This window comes from Monopterus albus, unplaced genomic scaffold (assembly GCF_001952655.1).
Source record: "Monopterus albus unplaced genomic scaffold, M_albus_1.0 scaffold209.1, whole genome shotgun sequence".
Classification (NCBI taxonomy): Eukaryota; Metazoa; Chordata; class Actinopteri; order Synbranchiformes; family Synbranchidae; genus Monopterus; species Monopterus albus.
Window position 1 is genome coordinate 1,083,760 of NW_018128089.1, and position 15,799 is coordinate 1,099,558.

At 40.4% G+C, this 15,799-nt stretch overlaps 1 protein-coding gene across 2 annotated transcripts in view; it reads left to right on the forward strand.

Moving 5' to 3' along the window:
• dqx1 (DEAQ box RNA-dependent ATPase 1) overlaps nucleotides 1–15,793 on the forward strand; it is a 24,946-nt gene extending 9,153 nt beyond the window's left edge. For both annotated transcript variants that reach the window (XM_020618793.1, XM_020618794.1), the window contains exons 3-12: nucleotides 3,653–3,846; nucleotides 4,461–4,899; nucleotides 6,388–6,696; nucleotides 6,899–6,998; nucleotides 7,384–7,542; nucleotides 8,410–8,601; nucleotides 8,978–9,103; nucleotides 9,456–9,646; nucleotides 11,840–12,030; nucleotides 14,610–15,793. In XM_020618793.1, the coding sequence (XP_020474449.1) occupies nucleotides 3,653–3,846; nucleotides 4,461–4,899; nucleotides 6,388–6,696; nucleotides 6,899–6,998; nucleotides 7,384–7,542; nucleotides 8,410–8,601; nucleotides 8,978–9,103; nucleotides 9,456–9,646; nucleotides 11,840–12,030; nucleotides 14,610–14,805 (2,097 nt within the window). In that variant the 3' untranslated portion in view covers nucleotides 14,806–15,793. The remainder of the gene's footprint in view (nucleotides 1–3,652; nucleotides 3,847–4,460; nucleotides 4,900–6,387; nucleotides 6,697–6,898; nucleotides 6,999–7,383; nucleotides 7,543–8,409; nucleotides 8,602–8,977; nucleotides 9,104–9,455; nucleotides 9,647–11,839; nucleotides 12,031–14,609) is intronic.
• Nucleotides 15,794–15,799: the final 6 nt, after the last annotated feature.

The following is a 15,799-nucleotide window of genomic DNA, read 5'->3' on the forward strand; positions in this document are numbered from 1 at the left end:
GTGTGTGTGTGTGGTGTGTGTGTGTGTGTGTGTGTGTGTGTGTGTGTGTGTGTGTGTGTGTGTGTGTGTGTGTGGTGTCATGATTCGGTTCTGTGTTGCTTCCTGTCAGGCTTTTATTTTGATGCTACGTCCTGTTTTGTTTCACCACAGTTTTGGTCTTTTTACTTTCTTCATCACCCGCATTAGTTTCACCTGCTCATTATAGTTTGCACCGCATCATAAGCAGCCTTCACCCACCAATCCCAGCCAGATTGTTCTAGACGCCACCTCTCACTCTCCAGCATTTTTCGGTTTTGGTACTTTGTGTTTTTGACCCGGCTTGTTCCTCTGACTATTCTGTTCTGCCTTGCCCTCTTGCTTCAGACTGTCACTGTGTATAATTATCGGACTTCCCTTTGGACTACGTATTTGGATTCCTCTGCTGTATGTGTTTGCTGGCTCTGATCTCGGACTGTTTATACCGACCTGTGATTTTTGTGTTTCACCGTGTCTTGTATGGTTTTGTTTAGCGTTAGTTCTCTTATTAAAGAGACGGTTTTGTTTTACATTTCCTTGTCTGGCCTTTTAATTGAGTTCACCCTCAACATTTTTGGCAGCATAACGCGCCGATTCCTGACATGTGGTGTGTGCGTGTGTGTTTGTCTTTATATACTTGTGCGAACCAACCCCTGATGGAACACCTTTCTTGTGTGGACATTTCATTGGTGACTTTCACCAATGCGGTTTCTGTACTATGATGGACTCTAAATCCTGACTGAAAATCCTCAAACAAATCATTCTTGTGCAAGTGGTCACATAACTGCTTTGCAACAGCTTTTTTCAAGGATTTTGGAAATAAATGGGAGATTGGATATTGGTCTATAATTAGCTAGGACACCTGGGTCAAGAGTAGGCTTTTTGAGTAGAGGTTTAATTACTGCAAGTTTAAAAGCCTGTGGAACATAACCTGTTAATAGAGAGAGGTTAATCAGATCTAGTATGGATGTGTTGATTAGGGGAAAGACGTCTTTGAGCAGCCTGGTCGGGATGGGGTCCAGGAGCCATGTTGATGATTTAGATGAAGCAATTGTTGAGGTCAACTCAGAGAGATCTATAGGGGAGAAGTAGTCCAAGTATAAATGAGGTCTTACAGATGTTTCTAAAGCCATTGTAGTAGATGGCACATCTGCGAGAGCTGTGGGAGTGGTCCGAGCAATTTTTTTCTCTAATAGTTGTGATTTTATTTGTAAAGAAGCTCATGAAGTCATTGCTGCTGAGATCTAAGGGAATGTTAAGCTCAACAGCACTGTGGCTCTTTGTCAGCCTGGCTACAGTGCTGAAAAGAAACCTGGGGTTGTTCTTATTTTCCTCAATCAGTGATGAATAAAATGCGGTTCTGGCACTATGAAGGGCTTTCTTATATGTTATTAAACTATCTTTCCAGGCTATGAAAAACTCTTCTGACTTAGTGGAGTGCCACCTCCTTTCCATTTTTCGTGATGCCTGCTTTAGGGAGTGGAGCTGCGAGCTGTACCACGGGGCTAGCCTCCTCTGTTTCGCTACCTTCTTTTTCAGAGGGGCAATGGTATCAAGTGTATTATGCAGGAAGGCTGCAGTACTATCAACAAGATTATCGATTTGTGTTGGAGTAAAGTTAAGGTGGCCTCCTTCCACTGTGTTGGCAAATGGCACTGAAGTAGATAAAGATGGAATTATTTCCTTAAACTTGGTAACAGCATTGCCAGATAGACATCTGCTGTAGTGGAATTGTTTCCCACATAGAGTATAATCCATTAATGGAAATTCAAAAGTTATTAGAAAATGGTCAGACAGAAGAGGGTTATGGGGAAAAACTATTAAGTGTTCAGTTTTGATGCCATATGTCAGAACCAGATCAAGAGTGTGATTAAAACAGTGAGTGGGTTTATTTACAGTTTGAGAGAAGCCAACTGAGTCTAATAATGAACAGAATGCATTGTTGAGGCTGTCATTGTCGGCATCTACATGAATATTAAAGTCGCCTACTATGATTATTTTATCTGTACTAAGTACTAAATCAGACAGAAAGTCTGAGAATTCACTTAAAAACTCTGAATAAGGAGCAGGTGGACGGTATACAATAACAAACAGAACAGGCTTTTGAGTTTTCCAGTTTGGGTGTGAGAGACTCAGGGTGAGACTTTCAAATGAGTTATAACTATGTTTAGGTCTAGGGTTGACTACTAGGCTTGAGTCAAAGATCGCTGCCACGCCACCACCTCGGCCTGTGTTTCGAGGGATGTGACAGTTACTGTAACTAGGTGGAGTGGCTTCATTTAGACTGACATATTCTTCCTGCTGTAACCATGTTTCAGTAAGACACAATAAGTCAATGTGATGTTCACTTATCAAATCATTCACTAACAGAGATTTAGATGTGAGAGATCTGATATTTAATAGTCCACATTTGATTGTCCTATTACTTTCTACTATAAGAGGAGTCATCTTAATTTTAATTAGGTTCTTATGAATAACTCCTCTGGAGTTGATTCTTGATTTATATAATTTAGGTGGGCGGGGGGCAGACACAGTCTCTATGGGGTACTGGGAGCGTTGGGTGGGTAGCAGCTGCAAGGAGACAGCAGAGAGGCATGTAAGACTGCGACCCTGCATCCTGGACTCAACTCTGGGTTGTCATAATTTAGGTTGTAAAATAAACTCATCCAGATTTCTAGATAAAAGAGCTGCACCACCCAAAGTGGGATGGATGTCGTCTCTACTAATCAGACCAGGTTTTCCCCAAAATGTTTTCCAGTTATCTATGAAGCCCACGTTATTTTCTGGGCACCACCTAGACAGCCAGCGGTTGAATGACTACATGCGGCTAAACATGTCATCACTGGTCAGATTGGTACATTTTCACATATGGTGCAGGCTTTGAATTAAATATTTATTCAAGGTCCATTGTTAGGCCAGGTTTTTTATCTAGTCAACTCCCAGCCCAGTTTCCTGTTCATTTGTTAACATGAACACACGTGCGATACGCTGTATATGTACAAAGTGGATAAAAGGTGGATCCAGTCTGAATGTTCGTAGAGATGTTTTTGAAAGTAATGCGCTGCTTTTGAGAACGACACACAAAGCAAATGTTATTGCCATATGTTTTTGCTACATTTTCGTTTTGTTTTATTAAGTTTTGATCAGCGGTATGGAGCATTGTCTTCTTGTAGTTGAACAACAACAGCAGCCTCATTTTTGGCCACCGTTGCTTTTACTGAAAAAAAATCTGATAAACCTACTGTAACTGCCAGCTCAGCACCAAACAGCAGACAGACACAGTTAGAGACTAGGTGGGAAACACAGTGGAACAATTAGCAGCTACACAGCCAGATAATTCTCTCAGGATTGGTGGAGGACAAAACAAAGCCATAAAAGAGTGAACACCTGACTTACAGTATATTCAGCAGGGGAACTCTAAACACATGGTGCTTCTGTTTTGTGTCTGTGTGTAAATAGACAAATGCATGTTAGTGTCTGCTCCAATTTTGTGCAAAAGTACCATGTTGTTCAACGGTAACTTCCATTTGAGTGTGCTTCAGATAAACCGAGAAAGTAGAGAACACCAGTATTGTATTTCTTCTTCCTCATGTTGACCTCAGTCTTTGTTCTCTTCCCTGCCATGTCCTCCCTGCAGGTGCCACAGTGGTGTGTGGAGTATGCTTTGTCCTTTGAGTTTTCTCAGGGCCTGGTGTGCTGTTCCCAGCCCTATTCTGTGGCAGCAGTGAGTTTGGCCCTTCGTGTGGCCGATGAGATGGACCTCAGCCTGGGTCTGGAGGTGGGATACAGGGTGTCTCATGATGACAGCTGTACACCCGACACCCTGATCAGGTTAGGAGTCATATAGGGCCAGGAGTTGACTGGTAGCAGGGAGAAACAAGTAGCTGGGCTCACACCAAAACTCAACACATCTACCAGCACCTCTGATTTTGCAGGAAGCATAATGCTGGACCTGTTTATCTTGATGCACTTTGATTTTCTGAATTCTCTGTTAATTGCCTGGCAACTTTACGACAGTAACAAGTTTCCAAAATATTCCAGTATCACTGTGCCCATAGAGAAATAGTTTTAGCTCGAAACGTTTTACTAACTAGAGTAGATACAATGTGATAAATATTTCCCAGCATGGCAGCCCATACAGAAATTATTATTACAAAGCCAAGAGAATGTTAAGTGTCCTGATTCAGAGCACTGTCAAATGAGGGAATAAATCAATGCACATCCAGAGGTTCACATCCATAGTTTTCAGTTATTTAGCAAATGTCACTGTTTTTTGTTTCCATGTCGGTGTTTTTCTCCAGGGCACTCTGACAGAGCCCCTGGCCCCTTAATGGTGTTTAGTGGGGTCTGTACTGTAGTCACAGTGATTAACAGTATATAAAATATATTTGTATAAAGAGTTCTGGTTCTTCCCTCATCTGTTTTTTGCCTTTTGCTCTCCCCAGGTTTCTCAGTGACACTCTCTTGCTAGAGGAAATGATGTCAGACCCTCTGCTGCGTCAGTATGGTGTTGTGGTGCTGGATGAACTCCAGGAGCGCACTGTGTCCACTGATGTGCTGCTGGGCTTGCTGTGTGATGTCTGCCGCCAGAGGTCAGACAACTTTCGGGTGGTTCTCCTCACTCACCCGACACTGGCACCTCGCCTTTCTGCCTTCTTGGGACCCGGTGTCCCTCACCTCTCCCTGGACAGCCTGCTCACCACCACCAGAGACCAGGAGGAGGGAAAGGAGGACAGGAATACTGCAGAGATGAACGGGGTGGAGACATTGTACAGGGAGCTTTCATCAGGGAAGGAACCTGCGGCTGCTGCCTGTCACATGGTTTTGGATCTGCACAGAAGAGGAGAGGAAGGAGATGTGATGGTGTTTTTGGCCAGTCCTCAGGTACAAGTTTGTAGCAGTTACTGGATGTAGTGTTGGGGTGATGGTATTAATCTGACAAAATTTTAATTTCAGTTCATACCAGCAAACCATACAGAGGAGTCTCACCCCAATACAATACAGTGTACAGTTCCAAAATCCCCAGGAAAAATACTCTGAGTAAACCCTCTTGCTTTAAAACCACCTATGTGAATTTTTCTCTGGAACTCTGGAGTTACCACCTTTTCACCCGTTGTGGTGGCAGCAAGCTCCCAGGAATGTACAGCCGGGATGAAAGTCCAGTCACAGGCTGATTAAGAGCATGGAGGGAGAAGTGATGAATGATCCAGGGAATCTAACAAATTGCATACAATTAGGCTGTTGCTAGGGCTAACACTCTCTGACTCTGATTCTGCTCCAGTGGGAAGTGGAGCTTCCCATATTGTTTTGAAAATCTGGCCCAGTTATTCCTTGCTGCTTTGGAAACTGTTGTGTGTGCACATGTTTAAAGGTGTGAAACACCACAGTTTTCATACTTAATATACCTCTTAATACTACAATAATAGAAAATAAGCCCACTTATCAATACTTTTCAAAAGTGGTAGGTATTATACAGTAGGTAGTAGAAAGGGTAAAAGTCATGATTAGATGTGTACCAACCAAATTTTGCAGTGTGAATGAATATGCGTAACAGAATATCACTGTGCATTTGGCCAGTGTCTATGAAATATATGTATATTCCTGGCCAACCTGCCATATAGCTGAAAACATTTGGTCCGAGTTTCTTGTGTGCAAACGTAAAAAAAAAAAACATTTAAGGTGCAGGACTGGAAGAAGTAAAACTGAACAACAATGATAAAAATTGAAGTCTATTAAAAGGGATAGATTTAGTGTTAGAAACTTAATCTTTCCATTAACACCTAGTTAATACTCAGTCTTTTCAACAAAAGGAAAACCAGTCACTCTTCATGCTGTGGTGTACTGTAGAGTTTCACCGCCTTTGTCTTGTAGAGGAGTGAAACAGACACCTCAACCTGAGAAACCTCTGGTGCGGGTGTCTGGTGTCCTGGTTCTCTCACACACACTCAAAGCAAAGGACACTCTATACAACACAGGCACAATATAACTTGTGTAAAGTTATCTTCACATATTGGCCTTCAGTATATCAAACTCTCTCATGCAAATTCAGCTCCCTTTATGTCAGCAGCAACACCCCTCCTGCTCTTTGACTCACTGTCTCTCATGGTTTTAAGATGGAGCAGCATGTCTGCCTGTGTTCACTGAGGCTAGATTTTTAAGTCAAAGTCCTGTCTGGTGATACCGATCTGTTCTCAATGATCCTCGGTAGCACAGTGTAACACAACAAATAAAACTACAGAGAAACACTTCTCTGGGCTTCCGTGTGTCAGCTGAAATTATCCTCATTCTCATGTGCAGGGTTTTAGAATAAATATGGGTAGGATTGGATTAAAACCCAGATTCTCAACTCACTTTCTTAGCTGTTTTGTGTAGGACATAGATGAATGTATGGGGCTACTGGAGAAGGAGTGTGCCGCTCAGAGTCCTCAGCTTGGTCCACTCAGGATCCTCCCCCTCCATGCTGGAGTGGGTCCACTGACCCAGCAGGTCTATGAATCTAACCCTGAATCATCTTTGCTGAGGGAGAATGACACCTCTGAGGGTGTGGACGGCAGCTCGGTGCCTGGAGCTGGAGGCCCGGGTGTCAACAGGAAGGTTATCCTTACGGATAACCTTGCAGAAGCTTCTTTCTCCCTGCCAGCCATTCGCTACGTCATAGACACAGGCCTTCAACTCAGAACTGTGAGTTTACGTTCTGTGCTGCTGTGTTTACATTACAGATAGATATTATGAGGTGAGCAAAACCAATTAAATGCAAAAAACAAAAAAATAAAAGTTTTACTTCACTGCAGGAGAAAAACAATTTCTTGATGTCAGTGAAAACAAAGTTAGCATGTTCAGGCTATCATTGAAAAAGTCGACATTTCCATTTCCCTTGTCTCAGGTTTACAATCCACAAATAAGAGCAAACTCACAGGTCCTGATGACGATCAGCAAACACCAGGCTGACATGCGAGCACAAAAGATCAACAGCCAACCTCCAGGTAAGTGCTGCTATTCTGGTCACGAGCTGATGTGCACCAATTCAGACATTTCCTAATCACCAAGACTTCCTTTAATTCCCCTGTTGTATATGTAGGATTTGAACATGGCGACTCCTAGTGGTTGAATCTAAAAAATATACTGCCAGTGAACAAATTCAGATTTTGGCTACACCCAGCTTTCTAAAATTGTAAGAACAGACCATGTTCATAATAGCCAACTAATAAAACTTTAGAAATCAGCTACTGTCTCAATTATAATATTTGAAACAAAATAACTGGTGATAAAAGATGGATTTCATGGCTAAAAGTCAAATTGTACTGTACAACTACTGTATTATACTTCTCATGATTGATTACTGGTTGTCTTCTCCTTGTTGGGCTTTAGGGCTGTGTCTTCGCTTGTACCCCCAGTCTCTGTATGATGATGGGATGGGGGAGGCTCATTGTCCGGGGGTGGTGGAGGAAAACCTCAGCCGCTTAGTGCTGTTACTAAAGAGGCTTGATATTGCTGACATGGGACAGTGCAAGTTCTTGGACAGACCAGGTACCTTTCTAAACGACTCTGGACAGCAATAGCAGGATTTAATAATTGAATAATTGACATTTTAAGGTTGAGAAGATCAATACTACTCATATCTGTATGTTACATTTAGGGGTACAGCCTGCAGCCTGTAAATTTAGCATAGCACAAAGAGTGTAAAGAAGGAGAAATGGCTTTATCTAAAGGTAACAAAATCCCCCAGTCCTGTCAGGATCTCTAATGCCTGTTGCATTCACCTCTGTGCACAATGTAGTGATTTGTAGGCCAGGAGACTGCCGCTGTAGCTTTTAGCCAAAAGATAACACATTTTGTACAAGCAATCAAACACCAAGTACTTCTCTCTATTTCCATTGAACACCTGCCTGTCAGATGTTTACAAAAACGCAAAACGCACACACAGATTGATGAGGATTGTGCACTGCAGACACTGCATGCTCTGGTGCAGTGACTAGCCAAGTGCAAATGTGTGTGTGTGTGTGCGCGCGCGTGCATTTCTGACAACAATGTGTTGGTAACCTGTTTAGTCCACAGTGGCAAATCAATTACAGAGCTAGTTTTTAAAAGATAAGTGCCTGATAATGAATCTCAGATCATCCTCCAGACTGTCAAACACCTGACAGGTTTCAAAAGACCATGCTGCACAGAGGATAAAGAACACAGCACCTGTGCTAAGAGTTGCTGATTGGTCATGAGGCATGACACGACAAGTTCAGTCAGTTTAACATGACATTTTAAGTGGAGTCTTTACAAAAACTGTATTAGGGGAAAAATGTCCATTTCTCAGATATTGGGGCCCCGGCCCCCATGGAGAATACATGCTTGCTGTCACTCATATATTTCTCTCTCTGCACCACTCTCTATTTCTACCAGCCCCTGAGGCTCTGATGCAGGCCTTGGAGGACCTGGACTACCTGGCAGCCCTGGATGATGATGGCAACCTGTCTGAGGTGGGAATCATAATGTCGGAGCTGCCACTGGAGCCACCGCTGGCTAAAGCCCTGATAGCAGCCTGCGAGTACGACTGTGTCAATGAACTGCTAACTATAGCAGCCATGCTCACAGGTGACTAAAGAGGAGTCAGTGTTACCGTTTGGTAGAGATGGACACAGTAGTACACACTCACAGACACTTGTACATGACTCGTGCACTAGAATCACCAGCATATTTGGGAACAAAATGGAAAAGTGAATAATGACAATTATATTTACTATTATAATACATTTAATGAAACAGAAAAAATTACAAGATCAACTCACATTAGTCAAGATATACTACACAACTGATGCCTTTGGCACCATAGCTGTGTAAATAATGGCAAACAACTTTTACTGGGTTAGGGTTAGATCAATATTGATTGTATATACAGCACATTTTGATGTGAATTTGAGTGTTTGTTTTTTTTTTTATAATCTTTATTCTGATCTTTATCTTGTGTCAGCTCCATCCTGCTTTGTGACGACAGAACCCAGCAAAGAGGAAGCTGCTGTCACACACTGGCGACCTCTAATGCACACAGAGGGAGACCACATGACTCTCATTAATATTTATAATGCCTTCATTAAGCGTACGTACAGTTTAGCCTTCATTGCATCCATACATTGTTAATTACAGGATCCCCGCTGATGGTGTAATCATTTATAAGAAGGGAAGTTTAGACAGGGGAAGTTGGAACATAATATTTGGTGCTCTTATAACGTAACAGGCATGTTTCATTATTAATATTAGCAACAGACAAACAGGAAGGATTACAGTGTTTTGGTTTATTGTATGAAACTTAACGAAAAAGTCCTGAAATGCAGCATCATGAGGGTCAGTGGGAAAGCTATAATAATGATGAGTATTAATGTCTACCAAAGTTAATTATATAGAATGATATTGACATGAATTATTGAGTGGTCTTTGTGTTGTAATTGCAGATAATCAAGATGAAGCATGGTGCAGGACAAACTTCCTCATTCATGCTTCCTTACGATTGGCTGTGGTGATCAGGGCAGAGCTGCTGGAGGTGATGCAACGAATAGAGCTGCCTGTCTCTCCTCCTGCTTTCGGATGCCAGGACAACTGCACGAATATCAAGCGTGCTCTCATCTCAGGCTTCTTCCTCAAAGTAAACACCATGTTTTCTGAAAATGGAGTTATTTATTTGTTAAATAGTTTTTTTATTGTCTTTATTTTTCTTACCTCTTTTAGGTCAAAGGTCAAGATCAAAGCGTTTATTTGTCATATGCACAGTTAGGAAACGTGTTTCCCTGTACAATGAAATTCTTACGTTGCCGTCCACATGAATGCCACAAAATACAAGTGAAATATAAAGTAGATGAGCAATAACACATCTAAATAGGCAGTAAGAAGCAAATAAAAATACAACAAGAACACAATATAATGTAGAGAGAATATATGTGGGAGCCGTGAAGTGCAAATATATTCTTTTATTTAAATTTCTTCCATCATATTCATGCTATATCTTTCTTGTAATATACACATTTTCTTAGACTAGAATTGTCACATTTATTTATTTTATTATTATTATTGGGGTTTTAAAATTCACAATTAAATTTTTGAGATATTCAATTTTTATCATGGTCCAGCACAGGCTGAGCTTGAGCAGACTTCTTGTAGTCCGGTGTCTTTAACTTCCCTATCATTACATCTTTGCAAGAAAAGCAAACTTCATCATGGCTAGCTTACTGAAAATATGGTCTTACTGGGTCTCATGTTAAATATAAACAGGTACTGTCTCTTGCAGCCAATATCCTGTTTCCACCTTCTCGTCTGCACTCTGCCTTTCAACTGTCGTTCAGAAAGGAGTTAAGATGTGTAAAGGATTTCTTCCAAGACAATCATTTCTTTTTTTATTTCACAACAGTATGCCATTCCTACATCCACTTTCTACAGTTACATTCTGGTTAGTAATGTAGCTGCTGGAGTGTTTGCATGCCATAGCTTTGTCAGAATTATTGGGACGTGTTGACTCACTAGAAATCTGCCAAGCCACCACAAGAAGGTGTTATGGAGCATGAAACGCTGAAATACATAACAGGGAGATTTTTAAATTCTGTATCTAAACATCCAATGCAGTTTATTGGTGGGATTGCTGCACAAGCAATTCCATGATGGGCCCTATCTTGTAACAAACCCATCATTTTTTCCTTGGTTGTAGACAAACTTGTCTTTAGTCAGACAGTGCAGTTATCTAAGCAGTCAAATAGAATAGAAGATTCTGGGTGAGCCTCAGAGTGACAGGAGTGCCAAGCAACTGCTCCATTAACTCTAACCTTAAATGATACCAGAATTTCTTAGGAGGAAAGTAAAATAAGGGATTTTGCAACTTACAATAAATCCTTTATTTTATGGAATATCTATCAAAAAAAGTGATCAGTCTCTTTGCTGAGGTCTTCCAGTGATGGTGAGGCAGTTTTTTGCGAGGACATAGTTTTCCTTCAAGCCATCATTTTCTTAGGCAAACTTTTCTAATATTTGAGCTGTTTGCCTTGCTGTTATTATGGCCCACATTGCCGTACCAATGACTCAACTGTTCCTAAGTGGACAATACACAGTTGCCTGTGATTGCCTAATTACATTGCTCAAGTGTTTGGTTAATCAGAACCCGTATTTTTATTTGCCATACATTTTATAGTGTTTAAAATATTTTAGTGGTGGAAGAGGTACTCAAATTATTTATTTAAGTAAAAGTCTTGCATTCATATAGGACAGTAAAAGTACAAAAGTATTATCATAAAATATACTTAAAGTACTAAAGGTAAAAGTGCTCATTATATGGAATGGCACAGTTTGCATTAATGTATATCATATTATTGGACTATAATACTGATGTAGTATTGTGCACATCACATTTAATGTTATAGCTGGTAAAGGTAGAGCTGATGTTAACTGCTCTAGAGTCACGACCAACACAAATTAAAAAATTAAAACATTTTTGACAGGAGTTGGCAGATAATCCTTAAATCAGTAAACCCTATTAAAGCTGCCAAGTGGCATGTTTCACTTTAGAGTATAACTGTTTTCATTCAAAACATAAAGTATTCGGTCAATCAAATTTGAGGTGGGACTGTGAGTGAAAGTTGTTTGAAAAATCAAAATTTCACCTCACGTTATTCATGCAGTGTCTTTAAAATAGGCGCCTGTTATTAGAAAACCAGTGATGATCTAACCTGACTTCCCGTGTCACACTTGTAACAGTTTTTTCTGTTTTAGTAAGGTCTTATGCTTCAACACATCTGTCTTTCACATGTTAGAATCCTTTATACCTCATCCCATCTTTTCTTACGTTCTTCCTCAGGTGGCTCATGATGTAGATGGCTTAGGTAACTACCTTCTGCTAACTCACCGCCATGTGGCACACCTGCATCCCTTTTCTTCATATTTGTGTCTTCAGCCCCGCCCCAGCCCTCCCAGCTGGGTCCTCTACCATGAATTCACCATCTCCCATGATAACTGCATATGCATCGCTTCTGAAGTCCACCCTCAGATGTGAGTCAAACCATGAGAATAGTTTGGATTGTAAGCATCCCTCTTGTCTAGTCTGTTTTCATGAAGACAAGCCAAATGTTGGTGTTGGGAGGAATTGGTTGTTGGAACTTTAGAGGGGTTGGTTGATATATTTTGAGGTAAGTCTTTATGCTATGCTATGCTAGGCTAATCACATTGACTCTTAATGATAGCATTGCTTTGTTAGGGAGGCAACTCTCTGTCTCTTTTTACCTTAAAGTGTAGCAGTCTAACTGTTTCATGGGTCTTTTCTGCCTGATTTTAAGAACATGGCGCATCTTTTACTTATCAAATCAAATCAAATCAAAATTTATTTATATAGCACAACGTCTGGTTGACCAAAGTACTTTACAAGGACAAGGTAAGAACTAAAATAAATAAGATCAATACAGGAATGAAACAACATAGGAACGTAAACACATGAAATACACAGATCAATGATTAAAAGAAGGAAGCATCAGACAATACTATGTATAATGTAATAATATGTTTTAACCAGTGATTTAAAAGTTATCAAGTCTGAAGATGATGTAATATTGGGAGGTAGACTATTCCACAATTTAGGAGCTGCAACAGTAAAAGCACAGTCACCCCAACATTTATATCAGGCTCATTCAACATCTTGTGAATTATTTCACGTAGTTATTCTCTCATTATACCAGCACTTTATATGTAATCCCATGTCTGGTTTTCTCTAACAAACAGTAAGGTGTGTTTTTTTTTTTTTGTTTTTTTTTCATCCCCATCAGATGGGGCTATTTAGAACTCAACACAACAGTCTGTAGGTGGCTGTAATTTACCTATGCCAGCAGCCAGTTGCAGCTTCAAGAAGATGAAGAAGTGGGCTGTGATTGTATTTCCACCCAGTGAATCTATGGAAATCAATGTCCTGCAGCCTAAAAAGTCTTCAGTTCTAAAACCTAACCTTGGGGTATTTTGTCTTTCGGTTGCTTTATTCAATAAGGCATGTACTACCATAGCCATATACTGTATATCTCCATTGTACAGTTATGTGTGCATGTGTACGTCACCCCTTTGTGTCTGCTTACTGACAGGCTAACTGTCTGGTTAAATGATATCTTCTACAAAGCAAACCGATGTCACAAAATGTTTAATTCGCTGTATGTTTTTGTTACAGGCTCTTTGATTTGCTGTGCCACAGTTAGGTTATGATTCAAAGCGATTTTCTTGTCTTCACAGGGCTCATTAATCTCACGGTAGAGGGTGGTTTGTACCCTGTAAAGATGGAGGCCCAGTGGTTTATGCAGTTCACTGTAACATATAATCACATAGGGTGATTTATTTATTTAGGTGAAAGCTGAGTCTATATTTTCTACATAATTCAGTGTATATTTACATATACGGGGATACCTCCTAGAAGTATTGGATCATGATTTTAGTATTTATTGCATCTTTTAGCAGTAACTTTATTATACTGATAATAACCCAGAGCACATGGTTTGACAGCATGTTATCCCCCATGTAATCACAAAAGGCCCTAATGTGCAGTCTCTAAAAGCAAGGCCCCTTGGGATTTGTAGTGTGTTTACCCAAGAGCCATTTGCTCCCAGTGGGCTTGGTTTGACAACATGGCATCCTCCATGTAATCGCAAGAGTCGCTAGTGAGTAGTCTTTATGAACAATGCATCTTGGGACTGTTCTCCTTCAGCTGCCAGTAGAAGCCTTGGTTGTGCTCATCTTGAATGTAAAATTTGCTAGTGAGGCTCTGAATAGCCTTGAAGAGTACACATTAGATATTTCTTCATCCTGCATGAAGGATTTCTTCAACTTCGTGCAGTGTGGGCTTTTCATCGGTGTATGCTGCCGGTCTGCTTGTGAATTATTTGCTTGGTTCTGGGACAGTTCTTCTTCCTTCTGTTCCATCAAAGCTATGTTCTCATCCTCACAAGCTAGCTGAGAGCAGTTAGTGAGTATCCATGGTCTTGCTTAGCACAAGCCATAGTTACAGTTACATAGGTACAGGAACCAAATTTTCAGTAAGAACTCTATGCATGATGGCGCCAAAAAATACTTAGGATATAGCTGAAGGGTTTAGCAAAAGTGAAGGTATAAACAAACAGCCTGCAAAAAGTTTACCCGCTCATGCCACCATCTTGACATGGCAATATCTTGTCAATATTGCACACCCCTAGTTGTCACCCATGGCGGCAGGGTGAACACCACATCTTCTTTGAGATGAAGTCTTTACTTTGTTCCTTAGTAAAAAGTGTCTTTCAGCAGCTTTGTGGAAATCTCTGAACAGGAACCTCTCAATGAAGAACTTTTAGCACCACTCAGCTGGACTATCTGAAATATGGTAAGATGCTGGGTACTTAACACACAGACGTGATACTGATAGCCATCTCTCGCTCAGAAAGAAAGCCGATAAGTATACGTTCCAAAATGTTGAGCTATTGTTTTAATACATCCCTTAAGGGCCAGAAACAACATTTAGGGGTTTTATATTTGTCTGTAGTGGGCCAGTATTAAACCCATATACTGTAATAACAAACCACTAACACCCTCAGCTCACCAATGAGTGTCCTGTCACTCTGCTGTAGGCTTGTAGAGTTGGTACCTCAGTACTACCTGGGAAACCTGCCATCAAGTGATGGGAAAGAGCTGCTGATGGAGCTGAGGCAGAGTCTGGGGCCCCATGGTAATGAGCCAGATGAGCATCGCAGGACTCAGAGAGACACTGACCGGATGGGAGAGACTCGCACTGAGTCCAGCACTGAGCTCTGTGTTGTCCAGTGAGATGACACTACAGGAGCTCAGGAGATGACACTAAACACACAACTGTCACTTTATTGTTTGATCTGAGCTTTGGTACACTGTATGAACTAGTCTGAAATCTAATTTGAGCTTCAGTCATTCTGATGTGTGATTACAAATGGACTTTACTGGGCATTTGTGATTTCTGGTAAAGGTGTTAATATATCTTCTATAGAGTGGCTTTGGAAAATATTCAGACTTATTCATTTTCTCAGTGTTTAGTTCTACTATGACTTGACGTAATTTTAAACTTTATTTTTAGGGATTTCTATGTTTTTGTTTGAATAATTTTTCTAAAATAGTCTCCCCAACTTATCACTGTGTCATTGAGGCTTGTCATGTGGACATTAATGTCACAAAAATATATTTTTAAATTGAAAAAAAATGTTGGAAAAAAATGTCAAAGGGGTGAGAGTTTTGTTTTGAGATTTCAGTTAAATGCATTGCATACCACTTCAATGAGTTTGAGACACTGTTATTGTGTGACCTCTGGCCTCTGTGCAGTTGCTGCTGACAGAAGTGGATGGAGGAACCAATGGGTTCACTGTGATGACACACTGCAGCAGCGATGCACAGAGCTTCTATTTTAGCATTTTGATAGTTTGGGTTTCCTGAATTTTTGTTCAGCCTTTTTCCACTTTGTGTTATGTTATGTCCTATTTAAACAGATATCTCAGTACAGGGTGAGTTTCAAATAAATGTTTTTTAATGTTTTAAACATCTCAACTGATTTTTCACTTTATACCTGCCTAAAGTAACTTCAGTTTTTGTCTGTAAAGCTAATAAATCTATGCTGTATATGCTGTTTACACCCAATTTCAGAAGACATCAAGACAAAATAAATTTTATTTTGTCAACTGACTTATTACATATAAGCCTTTTGCATCAGTTTTTAAATCTGTTGTCTCTAAACTTTGGTAGATTCTTCAATCTGGTATATGTTTGAATAATGTTTTTTGCTTTATGCCACAATAAA